At 38.2% G+C, this 23,025-nt stretch overlaps 1 protein-coding gene across 4 annotated transcripts in view; it reads left to right on the top strand.

Moving 5' to 3' along the window:
- The window catches only part of RPS6KC1 (ribosomal protein S6 kinase C1), a 204,114-nt gene that overhangs the window by 115,552 nt on the left and 65,537 nt on the right, over nt 1-23,025 (top strand). For 3 of the 4 annotated variants that reach the window (XM_027565620.1, XM_027565624.1, XM_027565623.1), the window contains one exon: nt 13,803-13,895. The exons of the other annotated variant lie outside the window; for it this stretch is intronic. In XM_027565620.1, coding sequence (XP_027421421.1) covers nt 13,803-13,895 — 93 coding nt within the window. The remainder of the gene's footprint in view (nt 1-13,802; nt 13,896-23,025) is intronic. 4 annotated transcript variants of the gene reach the window in all.

Raw genomic sequence — 23,025 nt, 5'->3', positions numbered from 1 at the left:
TGGAAAACGTCTCTATATTCCCACTATTCCTATAATAAAATGAAGGAGCAGCTTACAAGGTTACTTGAGAAAAAAAAGGCCGAAGTGATCATAAAATCACTTATTTGTGCAAAAATGCCGTAGAAAAGATGAGATGTCTTCTGTAATAAACAGTAAATTACTGGTTTTACTTTACTTGTATATCCACTGCTGTCTACAATATTTACTCACTGGTTAACCAAATACTTACTGAGCCTGGAAGTGTAAATTTGTGCTGAATTGAGGGACAGTAGGATACATGAGACATTCTTTTTTCCACCATGATCAAAATTACACATATTGAATTTGCAAAGGCATGGGAAAATTCAAGAGTTCAGGGTAAAATATTAAGTTTAAGCATAAACTAATACTAATTAGGAAATCTATTTCTTCCTTTTGAAGAGGTGTCTGTAAAATGTTCAGTTCAGTTCAGTCACTCAGTTGTGTCCAACTCTTTGCAACCCCATGGACTGCAGCACGCCAGGCCTCCCTGTCCATCACCAACTCCCGGAGTTCACTCAAACTCATGTCCATTGAGTCAGTGATGCCGTCCAGCCATCTCATCCTCTGTCGTCCCCTTCTCCTCCTGCCCCCAATCCCTCCCAGCATCAGAGTCTTTTCAAATGAGTCAGGTCTTCACATCAGGTGGCCAAAGTATTGGAGTTTCAGCTTCAATATCAGTCCTTCCAATGAACACTCAGGACTTATCTCCTTTAGGATGGACTGGTTGGATCTTCTTGTAGTCCAAGGGTCTCTCAAGAGTCTTCTCCAACACCACAGTTCAAAAGCATCAATTCTTCGGGGCTCAGCTTTCTTTATAGTTCAACTCTCACATCCATACATGACTGGAAGAACCATAGCCTTGACTAGATGGACCTTTGTTGGCAAAGTAATGTCTCTGCTTTTTAATATGCTATCTAGGTTAGTCATAACTTTCATAAATTAAAAGCGTCTTTTAATTTCATGGCTGCAGCCACCATCTGCAGTGATTTTGGAGCCCTCCAGAATAAAGTCTGTCACTGTTTCCATGGTTTCCCATCTATTTGCCATGAAGTGATGGGACCGGATGCCATGATTTTAGTTTTCTGAATGTTGAGGTTTAAGCCAACCTTTTCACTCTCCTGTTTCCCTTTCATCAAGAGGCTCTTTAGTTCTTCTTCACTTTCTGCCATAAGGGTGGTGTCATCTGCATATCTGAGGTTATTGATATTTCTCCCGGCAATCTATAAAATGGAATGTAAATCAAATCGTATATATCTCTCTCATGCAGTGCAAAATTATTTGTACTTAGACAACAACTTCCTGCCTTCGAAGTTAACATCTCTTGGCCAGGAGTTCAGTTTCTCTTCACTCACACTGGTACTGACAATATTGAATCAGTCCCTTTTAAGCAGCTTACTCTGTGAGTGTCAAGAAAACTTTTTTGTTAAACAAAAAGTTCTTAAAAGTGCTTAAAGGAGCTCTGATTGCTCATTTTGGCCTGCACAATGTTAGAAGGTAATTAGCATAGACGTGGGATCCAAAGAAGGAAATGAGTCTAAACAAGGTATATATAATAACTATTCCTCTTTGTCAATTTTGTCATTTTGATTGTTCATGATTTTATTTGGCTATTGTTGTTTACTCACTAAGTCATGTCTGAATCTTTTGTGACCCCATGGAGCCTGCTAGTCTCCGCTGTCCATAGGATTTCCCAGATAAGAATACTGGAGTGGATTACCATTTCCTTTTTCATCAATGATTTTCAGACCATGAACTCCTTATTGCCAAATTCAGACTTAAATTGAAGAAAGTAGGGAAAACCACTAGACCATTCAGGTATGACCTAAATCAAGTCCCTTATGATTATACAGTGGAAGTGAGAAATAGATTTAAGGGCCTAGATCTGATAGAGTGCCTGATGAACTATGGACTGAGGTTCATGACATTGTACAGGAGACAGGGATCAAGACCATCTCCATGGAAAAGAAATGCAAAAAAGCAAAATGGCTGTCTGGGGAGGCCTTACAAATAGCTGTGAAAAGAAGAGAAGCAAAAAGCAAAGGAGAAAAGGAAAGATACAAACATCTGAATGCAGAGTTCCAAAGAATAGCAAGAAGAGATAAGAAAGCCTTCCTCAGCGATCAATGCAAATAGAGGAAAACAACAGAATGGGAAAGGCTAGAGATCTCTTCAAGAAAATCAGAGATACCAAAGGAACATTTCATGCAAGATGGGCTCGATAAAGGACAGAAATGGTTTGGACCTAACAGAAGCAGAAGATATTAAGAAGAGGTGGCAAGAATACACAGAAGAACTATATAAAAAAGATCTTCATGACCCAGATAATCACGATGGTGTGATCACTGACCTAGAGCCAGACATCCTGGAATGTGAAGTCAAGTGGGCCTTAGAAAGCATCACTATGAACAAAGCTAGTGAAGGTGATAGAATTCCAGTTGAGCTATTCCAAATCCTGAAGGATGATGCTGTGAAAGTGCTGCACTCAATATGCCAGCAAATTTGGAAAACTCAGCAGTGGCCACAGGACTGGAAAAGGTCCGTTTTCATTCCAATCCCAAAGAAAGGCAATGCCAAAGAATGCTCAAACTACCGCACAATTGCACTCATCTCACACGCTAGTAAAGTAATGCTCAAAATTCTCCAAGCCAGGCTTCAGCAGTATGTGAACCGTGAACTTCCTGATGTTCAAACTGGTTTTAGAAAAGGCAGAGGAACCAGAGATCAAATTGCCAACATCCGCTGGATCATGGAAAAAGCAAGAGAGTTCCAGAAAAACATCTATTTCTTCTTTATTGACTATGCCAAGCCTTTGACTGTGTGGATCACAAGAAACTGTAGAAAATTCTGTAAGAGATGGAAATACCAGACCACCTGATCTGCCTCTTGAGAAATTTGTATGCAGGTCAGGAAACAACAGTTAGAACTGGACACGGAACAACAGACTGGTTCCAAATAGGAAAAGGAGTACGTCAAGGCTGTATATTGTCACCCTGGTTATTTAACCTATATGCAGAGTACATCATGAAAAACGCTGGACTGGAAGAAACACAAGCTGGAATCAAGATTGCTGGGAGAAATATCAATAACCTCAGATATGCAGATGACACGACCCTTATGGGAGAAAGTGAAGAGGAACTCAAAAGCCTCTTGATGAAAGTGAAAGTGAAGAGTGAAAAAGTTGGCTTAAAGCTTAACATTCAGAAAACGAAGATCACGGCATCCGGTCCCACCACTTCATGGGAAATAGATGGGGAAACAGTGTCAGACTTTATTTTTCTGGGCTCCAAAATCACTGTAGATGGTGACTGCAGCCATGAAATTAAAAGACGCTTACTCCTTGGAAGGAAAGTTATGACCAACCTAGATAGCATATTCAAAAACAGAGACATTACTTTGCCAACAAAGGTTCGTCTAGTCAAGGCTATGGTTTTTCCTGTGGTCAGCTATGGATGTGAGAGTTGGACTGTGAAGAAGGCTGAGCGCCGAAGAATTGATGCTTTTGAACTGTGGTGTTGGAGAAGACTCTTGAGAGTCCTTTGGACTGCAAGGAGATCCAACCAGTCCATTCTGAAGATCAGCCCTGGGATTTCTTTGGAAGGAATGATGCTAAAGCTGAAACTCCAGTACTTTGGCCACCTCACGCGAAGAGTTGACTCATTGGAAAAGACTCTGATGCTGGGAGGGGTTGGGGGCAGGAGGAGAAGGGGACGACAGAGGATGAGATGGTTGGATGGCATCACTGACTCGATGGACGTGAGTCTGAGTGAACTCTGGGAGTTGGTGATGGACAGGGAGGCCTGGCGTGCTGCGATTTATGGGGTCATAAAGAGTCAGACCCGACTGAGCGACTGATCTGATCTGATCTGATTGATGGGAAGAAAAGCATTAAAGCAAATCATCAAAGATGAAATAAAATGAGACTCACCTTCTCCTTCTTTTTCTTGGCCCTTTGCTCTTTGTTCTGTGCTGTGCTGAACAGTTGTCATTTGTGTCTGACTCTCTGCGACCCCATGGGCTGTAGCCCGCTAGGCTCCTCTGTCTATGGGGATTCTCCAGGCAGGAATTCCATCCCTAATATCTATAATATTGCCATGTGTAGAATGACAGTAATTTATACTTTATTTCATTTGAAATTTTAAATTATGATTCTTATAGCATTCACATACAGTTTTATTGAGTCATGCTAAAACTAATTTAAGCGTAAGTCCTACAGGTGGCAGCTAACGATCACCTGGAATTAGAAAGGCATAATTCTAACAGGGATATTTAGGGTGTTTGGGGCTACCCCTAGTCTCATTAAGAAAGCAGGTGAATGCTTAAAATGTTAGAAACATTGTGGTTTATAGTTATTTTTTTTATGTTACGTCTATCTGGATGTGGCATATTTCTGGAAGATATTTTCTTTTTTAATTAAACCAAGGTTTTATTTTTATGATGCAGTTTAAGAGTTACATCTTCTAGGGCAAAAATGTTTCTTAATTAATCTAAGGCAGGCTTGTCTACGTCTCAGATCTGTCCCTTGAAGCTGTGGAAGATTGGACAAGATACTTAACTCCACCTCTTCACTTCAGTTTCTACATGTGAATAGTGAGGATAATAGTAATTCCCTGCTAGGTTGTTGTTAGGATTAAATAGGTTAAAAAAAAATCGCTCACGTATGTGGATGCATGCACATACTCCCATGTAAACAATCAAGCGCCTACCTTGTAAAAAGACTGGCTAATAAGCCAAGCTTTTAAGACTAGAAGGAAATGGCAACCCACTCCAGTGTTGTTGCTTGGAGAATTCCAGGGACGGGGGAGCCTGGTGGGCTGCCGTCTATGGGGTCGCACAGAGTCAGACACGACTGAAGTGACTTAGCTTAATAAACATTAACCTATTTTCCATCTCCCCTCATATATTTGCTTTATATATTTTTTTGGACATTTATAAATGCTTTTTATACTTTTTGAAAATTGTAAAAGGTTTCAGTTTCTAGTTTAGAAACAGACTGTAATCTTGGTGCATCAGACCACTAGAAATTTTTCTGCTGCTTTTCTGAGTCCTTTTCATTTTCTGTATGACCTTTTAAAACGTACAGTTATCAGAACTATACTTCTTAGTGTAAGAATTTCTGTTGTTAGGCAGTTGACCGTTCTTTTTAGGACAAAGTATATACACTTTTGTTACTTCTTCTAACATAATAAATGTGTTTAAGTAAAGTTACCTGCTGAGCCATTTTCAGATTGTTAATGGTTATAACTCTGTTCTGTTTGCTAATCTTTTCCTGTTTTCTGTCATTGTTGTTTCAATTATATTATTTCTTTACTATTGAATTAGTCTTTCTAATTTTAAAATTAAAAAGCATTTTTAATGAAGTATAATTGACTCAACGATATTGTATTAGTTTTAGGTGTACAGCATAGTGATTCAATATATTTATATATTGTAAAACATGCATCATAGTAAGTCTAGTTATCATCTATCACCATATGAAGTTATTACAGTACTATTAACAGTATTCCTTGTGCTGACTTATTTACTTTTAACTGAAAGTTTTTACCTCTTAATCTCCCTTACCTATTTCACTCAACTCTCCCACCTCCCCTCTGGCAACCACCAGTTTGGATCTGTGTCTGTTTCTATTTTGTTATGTTTATACATTTGTTTTTTAGATTCTGTATATAAGTGAAATCATATGCTGTTTGTCTTTCCTGTCTGATTTAGTGTACTTAGCCTAATATCCTCTAAGTCCATGCATGTTGTTGCAAATGACAGGGTTGCATTTAAACATTTTTAAGTGGACTGTTTATCTGAAGGTTGCTTTGAATTCAGTTCTTGTTTTCTGTGGAGTTGGCAGCTGGCCCTACGTGCAGTCCAGTGTGTATATTCTCCATCTATTTTGGGGGGACATTGATAAACATATTAAATAGGATGGGCCTCTATGAACTTAGTTTTTTTTTGTTTAACTAAATCCATCTTGTATATAAATACAGGTGATCTTGAACAACATGGGCTTGGACGGTGCGGGTCTACTTACATGTGAATTTTTTTTAGCAGTAGTACTGCAGGATCTGTTGTTCAGTTGCTGAGTTGGGTCTGACTCTTTGTGACCCCATGGACTGTAGCTCACCAGGTCTTCCATCTTCCACTGTGTCCTAGAGTTTGCTCAGATTCGTGTCCATTGAACTGGTGATGCCATCCAACCATCTCATCCTCTGCCGTCCTCTTCAATCTTTCCCAGCATCAGAATCTTTTCCAGTGCGTCATCACTTCGCATCAGGTGGCAAAGTGTTGGAGCTTCAGCATCAGTCCTTCCAATGACTATTCAGGGTTGATTCCTTTTAGGATAGACTGCAGTCTAAGGGTCTCTCAAGAGTCTTCTCCAGCACCACTATTTGAAAGCATGAATTCTCTGGTGCTAAGCCTTCTTTATGGTCCAATTCTCACATCCATACATGACTACGGGAAAAAACATAGCTTTAGTCGACTGTATGGACCTTTATTGGCAAAGTGATGTCTTTGCTTTTTAATATGCTCTCTAGATTGGTTGTAGCTTTTCTTCCAAGGAACAAGCGTCTCTTAATTTTGTGGCTGCAGTCCCCATCCACAATGATTTTAGAGCCCAAGAAAATAAAATCTGTCACTGTGTTTCCATTTTATTCCCCAGCTATTTGCCATGAAGTGATGGGGCTGAATGCTGTGATCTTAGTTTTTTTAATGTTGAGTTTCAAGCCAGCTTTTTCACTCTCCTCTTTGACTTTCATCAAGAGGCTCGTTAATTCCTCTTCATTTTCTGTCATTAGAGTGGTATCATCTTCATATCTGAGGTTGTTGGTATTTCTCCCAGCAGTCTTGATTCCAGCTTGTGAGTCATCCAGCCTGGCATTTCTACTCATCCTTACTCATTCAAGCTCCCTATTTATACATTCTCTGTTACAGTTCCCCATAATCACTTTTATAAGGGAATAACTTATTAAGCAAATAAGTATATAAAGCCTGCCGTGTAACTTTTGACTTTGAGAAAGGAACCATGATGTGTATCAGTCAGAATTTTCTTTCAGGCATAGCTTTAAATGAAAATAAATCAAAAGAGATTTAGTATAGGGAAGCTGATTGTATTAGATTATATAAATTCACTAGCATCTAAGACTCTGTGTGTACAGTATCAAACTAGGTGTGCGTTGGAGTTGCATCCACACAGTCTCTGCTCTTGCACACCTAAAGCAGGGTTTCCCAGCCTCTGGATCTAAGGCCTGATGATCTGAGATGGAGTTAATGTAATAATACGAGAAACAAAGTGCACAGTGAATGGAATGTGCGTGAATCGTCCCCAAACCGTCCCCCTTCCAGCCCGGCTGATGGAAGAATTGTCTTCCATGAAGCCAGTCCCTGGTGCCAAAGAGGTTTGGGACCACTGCCCCAAAGCACAATTGAGGAGCCAGTATATGTGCATCATTGAGGTAACAAGCGTTAGAATTGTAAGAGCCATGTAGAATAATAAAACTTGTATCGGCAGGGGTTAAAAAGGGGTACCTAGTGAATTAGATTTGATATGTTAGGATTTTTTCCCTCAATTCTTAGGCAATTAACAGCAAGGTGTTTTTCTTTTAGAGTAAGCATTTACTTTTTATTTTCACTTTTGTATTTTACTGTATTAATGTGTGTGTGTGTGTGCGCGCACGCGCACACATACCTGTGGCTCAATCGTGTCTGAAACTCTTTGTGACCCCCATGGACCTCCAGGTTCCTCTATTCATAGGATTTTCCAGGCAACAATACTGGAATGGGTTACAGTTTCCTTCCCCAGGGGAATCTTCCGGACCCGGGGATTGAACCCGCATCTCCTGCGTCTCCTGCTTTGGCAGGCAGGTTCTGTCACTGTGCCTCCTGGGAAGCCCTTACTCTGTTAAACCTGGCCTTTATTTAGGTTAGAGACGTGCTTGGTTATTTCTTGTCTGAAATTTAATGTAAAATGTCTTTTGGAGGTTCTTGATTAGCTTGATGAATTTATTTCTCTTCTTTAACCATATTTGGACTATAGTGTCAACCCATACAACAAGTGAATTGATTTAAATGATTTTTGGCAAGTCTTTAATTCTCTGCAGAGCAGATCTTTTTCTTTTTTGAACACACAAACATTTGTTTCTAGCCTGGTTATTAAGAAAATAAAAGAATCTTCCTTTTCAGTTTTGAATTTTTTTGTTGATCACTGTTTTTCCTTTGGGGCAGTCTAGGTCATGACTTACTTTACTTACTGAGTTTTCTGTGATGGTTCAAGCTTTTGCTTTATTGAATTTATTTGAGACTCTCATGCAGTAAATAAAAAAGTTCCAAATTTTTCCAGTTGTTGTTGATAATATCTTTTTCAAAAAGAGGACAGAAAGGAACAAAAGCACTATCCTACTCTTTCTTTTCTTCATTACTAAAAAGCTCCGAGGAAATTTAAAGACCAAATCTCAAAAAAAAAAAAAAGAAAGAAAGAAATGAGCTTTGCATAAACTAAAGATACAGTGGCTCAGATGATAAAGAATTCACCTGCAGTTTATGAGACCTGGGTTCGATCCCTGAGTTAGGAAGATCCCCTGGAGAAGGAAATGGCAAACCACTCTAGTATTCTTGTCCTGAGAATTCCATGGATAGAGGAACCTGGTGGGCTACAGTCCATGGAGTTGCAAAGAGCTGGATACGACTGAATGACTAAAACTTTCACTTAAAGTTGCAGTTTTAACTAAAGGAGATGGATTTCTTTTTCCTTTTTTTGAACTGTAGATGACTTTGAATGATTTAAGAGTTACTAGTTTTAGAGGAGATTTCCCTGTAAAAGACATGGAATAGCTCATTTGCTATTTTTAGCTCTAGGAATTTAAAACTCAAGATCAATGAAATTTAGAAAAAGTAAATGGTCTAAATTTAGGACGTAAAAGATTGTGTAGTTTCTAAAGTATGAATGCAGTTTTTACTTGCAGTTATAAGGTATGAATGGAAACCCAGTGGGCCTTCTGTACGCATGGGCCCCACATTTGTGGATTAAACCAACTACACACTGAAAATAGTTAGGGAGACAAAATGCTAGAAAGTTCTAAAAAACAAAACTTGAATTTGCTGCGTGCCAGCAACTACTGACATAACATTTGAATTGCGTTAGGTGTTATAAGTAGTTAGAGATGATTTAAAATATATATGGGTGGATGTGCGTAGGTTATATAACTACGACACCATTTTATATAAGGGACTTGAGCATCTGTGCATTTTAGTATTCATGGGGATCCTGGAATCAGTCTCCTGTGTATTGGTTCCAGGGACAGTTGTGTGTAGAATGTATGCATTTCCTGAGTATTTCATAGATTCTGAGTATAGTTGCTATAATATTGAAAGTATTTCACCGTTGTGCATTTTGTTTACTAGTATCACTGGTATGTCTCAATTCTTCTTCAGCAAATACTTTAGAATGAGTGTCGTGTCACCCTTAATGAGACGTGGGCAAAGCAAAGATGGCAGGCAGGTGCACTCCAGATCAGTAATAGGACGGCAGTTAGGAGTCATGCTTGAAATGTGACCTAAGAGAGACTTGTTTAGGAGGTTGAGTATTGGGGGTTAATAGGTTGCCAGGGAAAGTCTCGGCAAAGCCAAAAATCTACAGATGAAGCCAAGTTCAGAAGCTAGTGCAGTTAGCTGTCATGGTTCAGAGTGTGGATTCTTGATATGTTCCTGGTAGAACTTTGCTTCTGCCTTTGACTGCTTGTTCCCGCCCAGATAATGCTGACTTAACTCTCAGGGTATTTAAGGATGAGCAGCTAACCCTGTTCCTCATACAGTTGGTGGACCAGCAGCTCAGCATCACCTGGTAGCTTCTGGGAAATGCAGATTCGTGGGCTCTACCACGAACTGACTGGGTCTGAATCTCCACTTTCACCAAGTCCTCAGGTGATGCACATGCATGTTAAAAGTTTGAAAAGTACCTCACTAACAGATAGTTAAGAATTGAGCTAGATCTCATTGAGAAAAGGGAATAATATCAAGTAAAAACACTCTGGGCTGGATAAGTAACAACTTAAAAAGAACCCAAGTGAAAACAAAGGCAAGCTTCACTTCCGCCATGTAGACAGTGTCAGACAGTGATAGTAAACAGGTCTCACTAGGTGCTGGTAACTCTGATCCACTGATGGTGGCTGCCAAGAGCCCTGCGTTGCAAGACAGAGTATGGACTAACAGGGTCTGCCATAGGCTGGAACAGTTGAGTGATACATTCTTGCCATCTTTGCTTCTGAAAGTTGGTGGATTATCACATCTTCTTGTGTTTCCCCCCTGCTTCCACACCTCCTGTATTTAGTTTTGAACTTTTTGTTTCTCTAGGCATCTTCTGATATTGTAGCCGATACAAAGAAGTAAAATTTTTCTTTTCTTCCTTAAGGAAATGAGCCATATTGCCTGGAAATATTTTCATTTACCCTGCCCCAACAGTATCTGCTGAAGTTTCCTTTAACAGTGTTATGTAATTATATAAATAAGATCTAATCCCCCTTATCTATTATTTAGTTTTGTCATCTTAGCCAGATTGCTAAACCTTGCTGCTTTTCAGTTTTCTCATCTGAAAAAAAAAAAAAAGAGTGTTGGACTTGATCTCTGCCTCTTCTGTTCTTAAAATTCTGTGGATTTATGTTTCCTTTTGCCATCTAAAAAAAGGAATAGATCTATAGGGATTCTGCCCAATTTAAACACTGCATATCAGAAATACAGGATTTTTTATTGATGATTTTATTTCATGATCTTTCTTTGTTCGTTTCTCTGATCTTAGACTTTTATAGATGGTTAAAGTAGAAAGAGAACTTGAATGATCACTTTGCCTTTGGTCTTTCCCCATTACAATTTCACCATTCCTGTCTTTGCAAAAGTAACCTTACTAAATACTGTTTCGTTGAGTTGCTTCTCATACAAAAACTTGTTTTCTAGATTCTGGAGAACATAGTCCAGACTTTTCTTCTTGGCATTCAAGGCCTGTTAAAGGCAGTAAGACCAACCAACCTTAAATGTGTAATTTTATTTTCCTCTGTTCTACAATTTCAACATTTCCCCCCTACCAAGCCAGTTTTTTCCCCCAGTCCTATGTATAATATCCTTTCCTAACCTAATTTCTACGTAACATTTAAAATCCCCTTTGATTTCACTTCTTTCTGAGACCACAGTTTATCATACATTGACTAGTGACTTATCTCTATTTTTAAAAAATGTTTTACTGTTATTTAACTTTTCATGTGTTTAGCTTATCTCTTCAAGTAAGTTGTAAATGTCTTGAAACTAGGGACTGTGTCTTTTGATGATTTTTATCCCTTTAAATTATCATGCACATGGTGGGCATGGTCATTTATTGAAAGACACAGTAGAGAGCTTGTGGTTTTCTGTCTGCTGTTGAGATTGATAAAGTGTTGAGATTGATAACTTTCCTTGGAAACGGAAAGATCCTATGACATCAGTGAATAAGAGGGATAAGTAGGAGATAGGGATATTGGACATGTTTGGCCATATTATTCTTTTTCCTCTTATGACGTTTTCTAGCCATTCCTTTTACAAAAATCACAAGCGGTTCTTATGCTTCCTTGATAATAGAGTAGGCAGAGCTGAATTTTTAATCATCAGAATGTGTTGTGTAACAGAAGGACTGCAATTTCATGTAAGGAGTTGGGATCTAGTCTGGGATCTTTCACTACTCTTTCTGACTGTAAACTCCCAACCATTCTGAACTTCCTTTTATTTATCTGTAAAATGGGATTATAATGATAACTTCTTGTAAGTACTACACTCAGACCAGGGTGAGATATGAAGATTAAATAATATAACATAGATTAAGAGAGAAGAGTCTGTATTTCTGTTTCATTTCTATTAAAATGCCCTGCTAAGTGTTTTTCTAGCCTTAAAAATTCCCCCTTGGATTTTAAGCTTTAGGGAGACAGAGATGTATCTGTGTTTTATGTCATCTAGCTCAGCACTTAATATAAGTGAGATATTAAAAATATAATTTTTTGGAAACATATCCTAGAAGTAGAAATGAATGATGCTAAAGCTGAAACTCCAGTACTTTGGCCACCTACTTCATGTGAAGAGTTGACTCATTAGAAAAGACTCTGATGCTGGGAGGGATTGGGGGCAGGAGGAGAAGGGGACGACAGAGGATGAGATGGCTGGATGGCATCACCGACTCGATGGATGAGTCTAAGTGAACTCTGGGAGTTGGTGATGGACAGGGAGGCCTGGCGTGCTGTGATTCATGGGGTCGCAAAGAGTCGGACACGACTGAGCAACTGAACTGAACTGAACTGAACTGAAAAGATTGTTATTACCCTGTTGAGTTGCCATTATCACCAACATTCTCAAGTTTCTTTAAAAAGTAAAGAGTTATCTTTTTAAAAAAATCACCTCTTTAGGCATATTATAGTTAGTGTTTGCTTGCTAAACCTAAGAACAAACAAAAAAAATTTTGAAAGCTAATTGCACAGTGATAGTTTTCGTAGCTATTAAAGACACCTAATTAGTCTGTGTGACCTCCCTCAGTTGTCACTCTCCTCTCTTCCTCCTTCCTTTCTTTTCTGCTCCTCCTCTTTGCTTCCAACCAGCATGCTAGCTGCTGTGAACATACAGGTGAATAAGGCCTACTTCCTGTTCCCAAGGAGCTTCTTGTCTAGTGATGTTGGGCTGCACGAGGACTTGAAGTATCGAAAATGGTAGCTCAGTAACTCCAGTAATCATAACATTTGGTTAGCCAGGTGATTTATCAGTAGCTACTCAGTGGGGCGATAAATGTTTCCTCTGTATTCTAACAGATTGTTGACAACAGAAGGGTCTGTTTTGAAGATATAATAAGGCTTTGTGTGTCCTGTCATCGCATCACCATTTTAATATAAAGGTTAATAAAGGATTGCTTTCTGATTGTGAATGCCAATGGAAAGGTCTTTGGAATTTATCTAGCCTAATGTTTTATATGACTGGTAGTGAAAAACTAAGACCAGTGGATGGGAAGTTAGGATTATTCTTTTATTGTAAGTGGTACTGAAATATCCCTTCTGTATTCATTGATCTTTTTTGCACTTTTTATTATGGTGAACAGATGAAGTTTTCCACATCACAAGTGTTCAAATATTTAAAAGACATTTTCTTCTGTAAATCATCTCTTTTCTAGGCTTAACCAATCTCAGTTCTAATAATTATTGGTTATGGGATAGAGTTGCTTAATTCTTCACCATTATTAGCAATTCTGGTTGACCTTAAATTTGCCAGTCTCTCTTAACATACATAGTATATATTTAAAAAGTAGCATTAAAGAACTGTAGTCTTATGATGAGAGAAAATGACTTATGTTCCCTCTCTCCCCAAGTTTATCTATTGTTTTTTAGTCTTTTTCTTCTAAATTGCTCTTGAGCCTTCTGGGGCAAATATAAGGCTGTGATTGATTGTTGGTTCAGTTATGCATTTGTTACAAAGTTGCATTATAGCTGTACAGTTCTGAATTGAATTGTTGCTCTGGAAACTGTATCAGCTCATTAATTTTTCTTTTTTAAAATCTTGTTTCCAGTGTTATCATGATTTATTTACTTGGGACTTTTTTCTTGCTTTTTCTTTTTGATTTCTTTCATTTTTTATTTTATTTTTTACTTTATATTACAGACAAACAGAAACTTCCTCGTTTCATCTTTCCATTCTCTGATTTATGATAAATTTAGTTCCTTTGGCCTGGCATTTGCTTCAGCAGGCAGTCTTCCTTCAAGTACCTCCCTGATTGATGTGTAATCTTTGATATCTTCCATTAGCCTCCAGGATCACTAAGTTCAAGGCCCCCTTGGAACCTAAGGAGCCCTGCCGAGGAGCTGAAGGCCTTCAGAGTCCTTGGGGTGATTGACAAGGTAATTCTTCAGTGTCTCTTCAAGAGTTCAGTAATAAATCGACTGCATGCTGACATTATGTCTTTGAAGCTTTGGATCTTAAGGATATGAAACAAAAGGAGAAAATGACTCAAATGCATCTGCACTTTAAAATAACAAAAGCAGAAAAGAAAAAGCTTTTATCTAAGCAATTCGTGTAAGGTCATGCAAAATATGTTATGTTAAAGGAGAAGGTGCTTATTTGTTGGCATTCAGTCTAGTAAAGAGTTTGATTTTATAAACCTGTTATAGCAGTAAAGATACTGTGTGTTAGTTACAAAAACTAGTGAGTCAGTAGTTGTTCAGCATTAACTGGTATAGTCAGTCTAGTGGTTAAAAAGAATGGTGCTCTCCTAATAAATACTGTTTCTTGAGTACCTACTATGTATCAGACTGTGTATTAGGCATTTTATGTAATATAAACAACATAATACAATGTTTTATGTATGTTTACAGTATAAACAGCATAATCCTTTTTCAGCCCTGTTATTTGCATCTTGGTGGAAAAGTGATGTTTAGAACAGTTTAAATAACTTGCCCTCAGAGTCACATAGAACTATTTGAGGTAGTACTGGAATTCAAACCAGGATCATTGTAACACCAAGAGCTGTGTTTTTTTCCCTGTACACTAAATCCCCTTTTACACACTCATATTTTTATATTTGAAATCCAAGTACTGCGATAGCATCAGATATCTCAGATATGCCAGACAACAGTGCTGGGGCGTCAGAAAGCTTTTGAGTAATTGTAAAATCATACCCACTAAGCCAGTTTTAAATATTTTTGGTCAACCACCACTATTTTAATACCTTTAAAAGTGAAAGAAAATGCTTTAATATTAGATATAAATTAATTTAATCTTTTTAATGTCAGTCAATCCTTTATGAAGCACCTTAGTGTTTATTTATAACTTCGCATTCATTCACTGCTTCTTGTGTTCTAAAGTATGTGTGTGATTCTAAGCTAAAGTTGAATAATGTGGAATATATTTCAGGTAATTTGAATACTAACTAAGAGTTTGAGGTATTTCAAAAGGAATATTAGGTTAGATATTACATGAAGATGTTGTGGTCTTTTAAAATTCTTATCAGCATCAGTTTGTCTCAGAGAAATTTATTTGACTAAATTTTCAAGTTAAAGAATTCTAAGCAATAGAACTTTTGATCCTGAAATATTTCCTTAACCATATTTTTTTCTAGCCTTCCCAGATTAGAGAAAATTCTGTTTGAGAATTCAGAGAAGTAAAATAGCAGTTAAATATTTCTTGGATTAATTAAAAGTTCTTGGATTTCTGTGCAGGCAAATATACTTTTTTGAGGTACCATGTCTGCTCCCTGTCTTAGATCTGTTTATTTTGACAAATATGACCTTTCATTGCTCGACTCTTAACCATGAGCAGGTCACCTTTAAGTCCTGGTAATAGCTATGAGTCTCACATGTTTATCCAAATAAGGGTGTTGACAGTGGAGGAATCCCTAAGTTCTATGCTGAGAACGATAATTCACTATTATCTTTGTTCTCTTAACTGGGGGAGTATGTTGGTGTTTAGAAGTGGACGTTTTAACTTTTCTAAGTAGAAATAAAGAAATCTGTACTTTGGAATTAATAAACTTTGCAAATAATCTTTAAAAATTTGTAATAGTCTCTTGTAAAAACATGAATAGGTGGATTTTAAAAAACTTTGAATTTTTTTTAAGATTAATTCTCCATTGTAGTGAAGGGTACCTAATATTTGGGTTTTAGAAACTTAAAAGTTTGGGAGAGAAGTGTTGTGTCAATTCTAGAAAATAAACTGGATACATTAATCTCACCTGTTGTTTAGTTGCTAAGTTGTGTCCAACTCTTCTGCAGCCCCATGGACTGTAGCCCACTAGGCTCCTCTGTGCATGGGATTTCCCAGGCAAGAATACTGGAGTGGGTTACCATTTCCTCCTCCAGGGGCTCTTCCTGACCCAGAGCTCGAACCCGTGTCTTCTGCATTGGCAGGTGGATTTTTTACCACTGAGCCACCAGGGAAGCCCCAATCTCACCTGTACTGAACATAGATTCTCTAATTCTGTTTAATTATTATATGTTCTTTAAGAGCTATTTTAAATGTTATTCTCTAATAACTTAGGAAAATAAAATTTCCTTTGGAATAGAATTTGACAGACTTTTATAATGAAAACAAGTAAAGCAGATTTGTTCATTAATATCTAGACTGTGAGCTTCATGGAAATAAGATCATGTCTTTCTTGTTCACCTTTATAATATCAGCATCCAGAATCATGCCTGGCACATAATGGACACTTGGTCAATATTTGTTGAAGGGATGCAATTGAGACTTAAGTGACTTTTAATGCATCATATGTAGAGTGACACCTACTGGTATAACGTGAGACTGCCATCTAGTATCGTGGTTCAAGACGCTCAGATGTCCTTACCCAGAGGGACAGTAATTACGTCGTTGTGTCTTGGTCTAGAATTCAAAGAGGAGTAAGTGACTTTCTGTTCTTTAACTGGGATGGGAAAGTCTTTCATTTTAACGTGGTGCAAGGAAAGCAGCACTTTACTTCTTGAGGAGAAACAGTTCAAATGGCAGTGGATTTCTCACCAGAAACCACCAAGGCCGTGCGGACGTGGCGCAGCACTGGAGTGCTGAAGAACCGCCAGCCCCGTTTCTGTGTCCTGAAAAACAGCGTTCAAGAAGAAAAGGATGAAGCAACACTAAGGGAATTTGCCACTTGATAGTCTGCTGTGAGAGAATAGCTTAAGTAAGTTCTCTGAACAGAAAGGAAATAATAAAAGCAGGAATTCTAAAATATTAAGAAGGAAGAAAGAACAAAAGACTGAAATACGAGTGGATGTTTTCCTTTCCCTCTTGAGTATTCTAAGTTGTTTTATGGTTGAACAAAAAGTATCCTGTCTGATGTAGTTCCTTTAAAAAAAAAATCATTTATTTATTTTAATTGGAGGATAATTACTTTACAGTATTGTGATGGCTTTTGCCATACATCAACATGAATGGGCCACAGGTATACCCGTGTCCCCCCGTCCTCCCACTGCGCCCCGCCCCCTCCCTCCAGCTTGTCACAGAGCACCAGCCCTGGGTGGTCTGCTTCATGAGGGCCTGATGTAGTTCTAAAAGTGTGAAGAGAAAATAGTTAAGATAATTATAAATGAAGGCGTATAAAGGAATGTAAGGTTTCTGCACTTCATTTGAAATGGTAAAATGATGACACCAGTAGGCAGCGATGTTATTTGTATCTGATGGCTAGAGTAGAGAGAGATACACTAAAAAACACTCTAGATAAACCCAATGCAATTCTGAAAAGCATTCAAGTAACCCACAGGAAGGCAAGAAAAAGAGAATAGAAAAAACAAAGAGAACAAACAGAAAATGTAAAAATTGGCTTCAGAGCAAAGAAAATTAACCGGAGACAGGAAAATTTTATAATGATAAAAGGGTTAATCCACTAAGAACATGTAGCGGCCCTAGACATGCATTCACCGTATATAAGTTTGGTATATTAGTAGCAGTATACTGATGTGCACATTCAGAAAACTGATAAAGCTGAAAGGAGAAATAAACAATTCACATTTGTGAGATGTAGTGAAAGTGGTGCTTAGAAGGAAATTGACAGCATTGAATGCATATATTAAAATTGAAGAAAGATTTAATGTCAGTTATCTAAGTTTCCATCCTAGGAAATGAGAAAAAGAAGAGCAAAATAAATAGGGAGTCGCCCAATCATGTCCAACTCTTTGCAACCCCATGAACTGTGGTCCACCAGGCATGGATTCAGGAATCCACATGCAATGCAAGAGACCCAAGTTCGATCCCTGGGTTGGGAAGATCCCCTGGAGAAGGGAATGGCTACCTGCTCCATTATTCTTGCTCGGAGAATTCCGTGGACAGAGCAGCTTGGCGGATTATAGTCCATGGGATTGCAAAGAGTTGGACATGACTGAGTGACTAACACTGGGTCTTCCCAGGTAGCACTAGTGGTAAAGAACCCTCTTGCCAGTGCAGGAGATGTAAGAGACATGAGTTCTATCCCCAGGTCAGGAAGATTCCCTGGAGGAATGCATGGCAACCCACTCCAGTATTGTTGCCTGGAGAATTCCAGGGCAGAAGAGCCTGGTGGACTACAGTCCATGGGATTGCAAACAGTCAGACACGACTGAAGCGACTTAGCAGGCATGCACAGGCAGAAGAAAAGAAATAATAAAAATTAAGGCAGAAATCATAAGAATTGAAAACAGGAAATCAAAAAAGAAAATCAACAAAACCCAAACCTGGTTCTGTTAAAAAGTCAATAAGCTTTTATCTAGGTTAACTAATAAAAAAAGAGAAAAGATACAAATTTTTAAGATCAGAGACGTAAGAGAGAACCTCACTTTAGGCATAAACCTTAAAAAAGTATTAAGGGAATACTGTGAAAAATGCTGTGCACACAAAGTTAATAATCTAGATGAAATGGACCGGTTCCTTGAAAGACATAGTCTGCTGAAACTCACACAAGAAATATTCAATCTGAGTAGGTCTATATCTATTAAAAAAAATTGAACCAATAATTAATAAGCTTCTAAAGTCGAAAGTATCAGGCCTAGATGGATTCACTGGTGAATCCCACCAACATTTAGGGAAGAGATTGAACCAATTCTATAATTTCTTCCAGAAGATCAAAGCAGTGGTCATACTTTCTAACTCAATCACTGAGGCCAGTGTTAGCTTAACAACAGAAGTAAAGATATTACTAGAAATGAAAGTTATAGACCAGTGTCTCTCATAAACATAGTAAATAAAGCCTAACAAAAATATTAGGAATTTTGAATCTAATAATGTATAGAAAGAGCTATGTCCTGTGACCAAATGGTATTTATCCCATGTGTGCAAGGCTGGTTTGATATTTCAAAGTCAATTAATGTTATCCGGCATATCTACAAGCTAAAGAAGAAAAATCACTTCATCCTCTCAATTGACTATGAAAAAACATATGGCATAATCCAGTACCCATTCATGATAAAAACTCTCAGCAAATTAGGAATCGAGGGAAAATGTCTCAACTTGATAATGCGCTTTTATAGAGCTCCTATAGTTTGCATCATCTTTAATGCTGAGAATCTTGAAGTTTCCCTCTAAGATCGTGGTCAAGGCAAGGATGTCCTTTCTCATCCCTCCTTTTCAGCATCCTACTGAAAGTTCTCACGATTGCAGTAAGGTAAGAAAAGGAAATAAAGATACAAAAACTGGAAAGGAAGAAAGAAAACTTCATTTGAAGGTGACATGATTGTCTATATGAAAAATGCACCAAAAAATAAACTATTATAGGAAGGCTGCATGATACATGGTTAATGTATAAAAGTCCATCACTTTCTTATATACCAGCAGTGAACAAGGGGAATTTAAAAACTCAATATCACGTATATCAGCACTTCCAAAAAAATGAAATACTTAGACATAAATCTAACAAAATATATACAACTGTATATGAGGAAAACTATAAAACTCTAATGAAAAAAATTAAGGAAGAGCTAAATAAGTGGCGAGATATTCCATGTTCATACGTAGAGTGGTTCGTTATCGTCAAGATGTCAGTTCTTCCCTGCTTAATTTATACATTTAGTACAGTCTCAGTCAAAATCACAGCAAATTATTTTGTGGATATTGAGAGAACGATTCTAAAGTTTTTATAAAGGGACAGAAGTTCCAGAAAATATAATATTGAAGGAAAAGAACAAATTCAGAGAAGTAATTCTACCTGAATTTAAGACTTTCTGTAAATCTATCGAAATCAAGACAGTGGTGTGGGATTGGTGAAAGAATAGACAGATAAATGGAACAGAATAGAGTTTGGAAATAGATCTACATGAATAGAGTCTAGTGGTCTTTGATAAAGGAGTAAAGGCAGTACCATGGAGAAAAGATAGTTGCATCAGCAGATGGTACTGAAGCACCAAAGCCAGTGGACATTCACGTGAAGAAAGGGGCCCGAGACACAGGCCTTAAAGGGGCCCGAGACACAGGCTAAGGCCTAGGGGCCCGAGACACAGACCTTAAAGGGGCCCGAGGCCCAGGCCTTAAAGGGGCCCTAGACACAGGCCTTAAAGGGGCCCTAGACACAGACACATTGAAAAAAATTAACTCAAAGCAGATCATAGACCTAGAGAAAAACACAAAGGTATGAAAACCTTAGAATACAACATAGGAGAAAATCTAGATAACCTTGGGTATGGCAGTGACTTTTTAGATATAACACCAAAGACGTGATCCATGAAATATTTGATAAGCTGGACATCATCAAAATTAAAAACTTCTCCTCTATGAAAGACACTGTCAAGATAAGGAAGACAAGTTATAGACTGGGAAAAAATATTTGTAAAAGCATATATGATAAGGAATGTTACCCAGAATATACAAAGAACTTTTAAAACCTAACAATAAGAAAATGAACAAACCAATTAAAAATGGGCTGAAGACCTTAATAGGAACCTCACGAAAGGAAGTATACAGATGGCAAGTAAGCATATGAAAAGATACTGCACATCATACATCATCAGGGGAATGTAAAACAGCAATGGAATACCTCTAGATACTTGTTGTTGAGTTGCCCAGTCATGTGGGACTCTTTGTGACCCTGTGGAGTATAGCCTGCCAGGTTGCTCTGTCCATGGGATTTCCAAGGCAAGAATACTGGAGTGGGCTGCCATTTTCTTCTCTAGGGGATCTTCCTGACCCGACCCAGTGATCGAACCCGCGTCTCCTACAAGTCTCCTGGATTACAGGCAGATTCTTTACTGCTGAGCCACCAGGGAAGCCATTAGAATGGCCAAAACCTGAAACAATGACAACACCAAATGCTGGAGACGATGTGACACAACAGGGACTCTCATTCATTGCTGGCTGGGAGTACAAAACGGTGCAGCCACTTTGGAAGACATTTGACAGATTCTTACCAAACTAAACATACTTTTACTATATAATCCAGCAATTGTGCTTATTACTTATTTACTCAAATGAGTCGAAAAGTTAACATCCACACAAAAGTCTACATGTGTATGTTTATAACAGCTTTATTCATAATTGCCAAAAGTTGGAAGCAACCAGTTGCCTTTCATGGGATGAATAAACTGTGGTACATCTAGACAATGGAAAATTATTCAGCGCTTAAAAGAAATGGGCTATCGAACTGTGAAGACATGGAGGAACTTTAAATGCATATCTCTCAGTGAAAGATGTGCATGCTGCCTGCGTCAGACTCTTTGCAACCCCGTGGACTGTAGCCCTCTAGGTTCTTCTGTCCATGGGATGCCAGGCAAATATACTGGAGTGGGTTTTCATTTCCTCCTCCAGAGGATCTTCCTAACCAGGGACTGAACCTGCATCTCTGATTCCTCCTGCGTTGGCAGGTGGGTTCTTTACCACTAGTGCCACCTGGGAATCCCAAACAAGGAAAACATACAAACCTGAAAAGGGTACGTGTTGTACGATTATAAGTGTATGACATTCTGGAAAGGGCACAAAGTCAGGGAGACAGTGAAATGATCAGTGATTACAAGGGATCAGGAGGAGGAGGGAAGGATGAATAGGTAGAGAATTTTGGGGGGCAGTGAAACTATTCCGCTTGATATAATGGTGGATACATGTTGTACATTTCTCAAAAACCACTGAAATACCAAGAGTGAACTCTAAATTGTGATCTCTGGGTGATAATAATGTGTCACCGTAGGTTCATCAGTTTCAACAAATGTACCACTGCTGCAAGATGTTCACAGTGGTGGACCTTGTAGGCTGTTTGGGGGCAGGAGGGAGGTATGGAAACTTTGTACTTTCTGTTCAATTTTGTTGTGAACCTATAACTGCTTCAAGAAGCTAAGGAACAGTTAACAAAAGAGTTGGATTGTGCTGATAACCTTAATAACCACAAGCTAATTTATGCATATTGTTGAAGGACATGTAGTTTAGCCACAGTTTTTATACATGAAATCAAAATAGACTTTGGTTATAGCTAGTAATATCGTCTTTAAAGAATGGCATCTAATATACCTGTACATGTTTGATAAACACACACACATGCATTTGGGTTGTTTCATTATGTTCAGTACTTTAATATCTTATTCTGTCTCTTGGAAACATACGTCTTAACTATAATTGAATATATAAAAATGGATTCTATACTTGCAAAACTCTTTACCTATGATATTAATGTTAATAGATTAATAGAATATTTTTTTGTTCTAAAGAACTCATTCTTTTTGTATTTAAAGTATGATTATCTAATATATTTTTAGGGATAGATTTGTATGGACAGTTTTATAATGTGATAACCTAAGTAATTTTGGAATCAAGGAGCTAGTTTCATTTTACCTCCTAATGGCTTGGCATATACAAGCTCAGGGTTAGAAAGGACTTTAAGGTCATCTGACCCAGTGAATTACATATCTTCTGGCCCATCTGTAGTGCCCCACTGAATGGCTGCTCAGCTTTAGGCTCTTTTATTTGTTAATTTAACAAGCTTCTTTTGAATGCCACCATGTGACAGCCACTGCTGGGTGCTGTATAGGACTTGTTTCTTCTTTTTAGTCTAGTGGAGAGATACAGGTCAGTATGTAAGTGGGCGTTAGAAAGCATCACTACTAACAAAGCTAGTGGAGGTGATAGAATTCCAGTTGAGCTATTCCAAATCCTGAAACATGATGCTGTGAAAGTGCTGCAGTCAATATGCCAGCAAATTTGGAAAACTCAGCAGTGGCCACACCACTGGAAAAGGTCAGTTTTCATTCCAATCCCAAAGAAAGGCAATGCCAAAGAATGCTCAAACTACCGCACAATTGCACTCATCTCACACGCTAGTAAAGTAATGCTCAAAATTCTCCAAGCCAGGCTTCAGCAGTATGTGAACCGTGAACTTCCTGATGTTCAAACTGGTTTTAGAAAAGGCAGAGGAACCAGCGATCAAATTGCCAACATCCGCTGGATCATGGAAAAAGCAAGAGAGTTCCAGAAAAACATCTATTTCTGCTTTATTGACTATACCAAAGCCTTTGACTGTGTGCGTCACAATAAACTGTGGAAAATTCTGAAAGAGATGGGAATACCAGAACACCTGATCTGCCTCTTGAGAAATTT

This window comes from Bos indicus x Bos taurus, chromosome 16 (genome assembly GCF_003369695.1).
Source record: "Bos indicus x Bos taurus breed Angus x Brahman F1 hybrid chromosome 16, Bos_hybrid_MaternalHap_v2.0, whole genome shotgun sequence".
Lineage (NCBI taxonomy): Eukaryota > Metazoa > Chordata > Mammalia > Artiodactyla > Bovidae > Bos > Bos indicus x Bos taurus.
The sequence above is the reverse complement of the archived record's forward strand: the minus strand, read 5'-3'. Positions and strand labels throughout refer to the sequence as shown.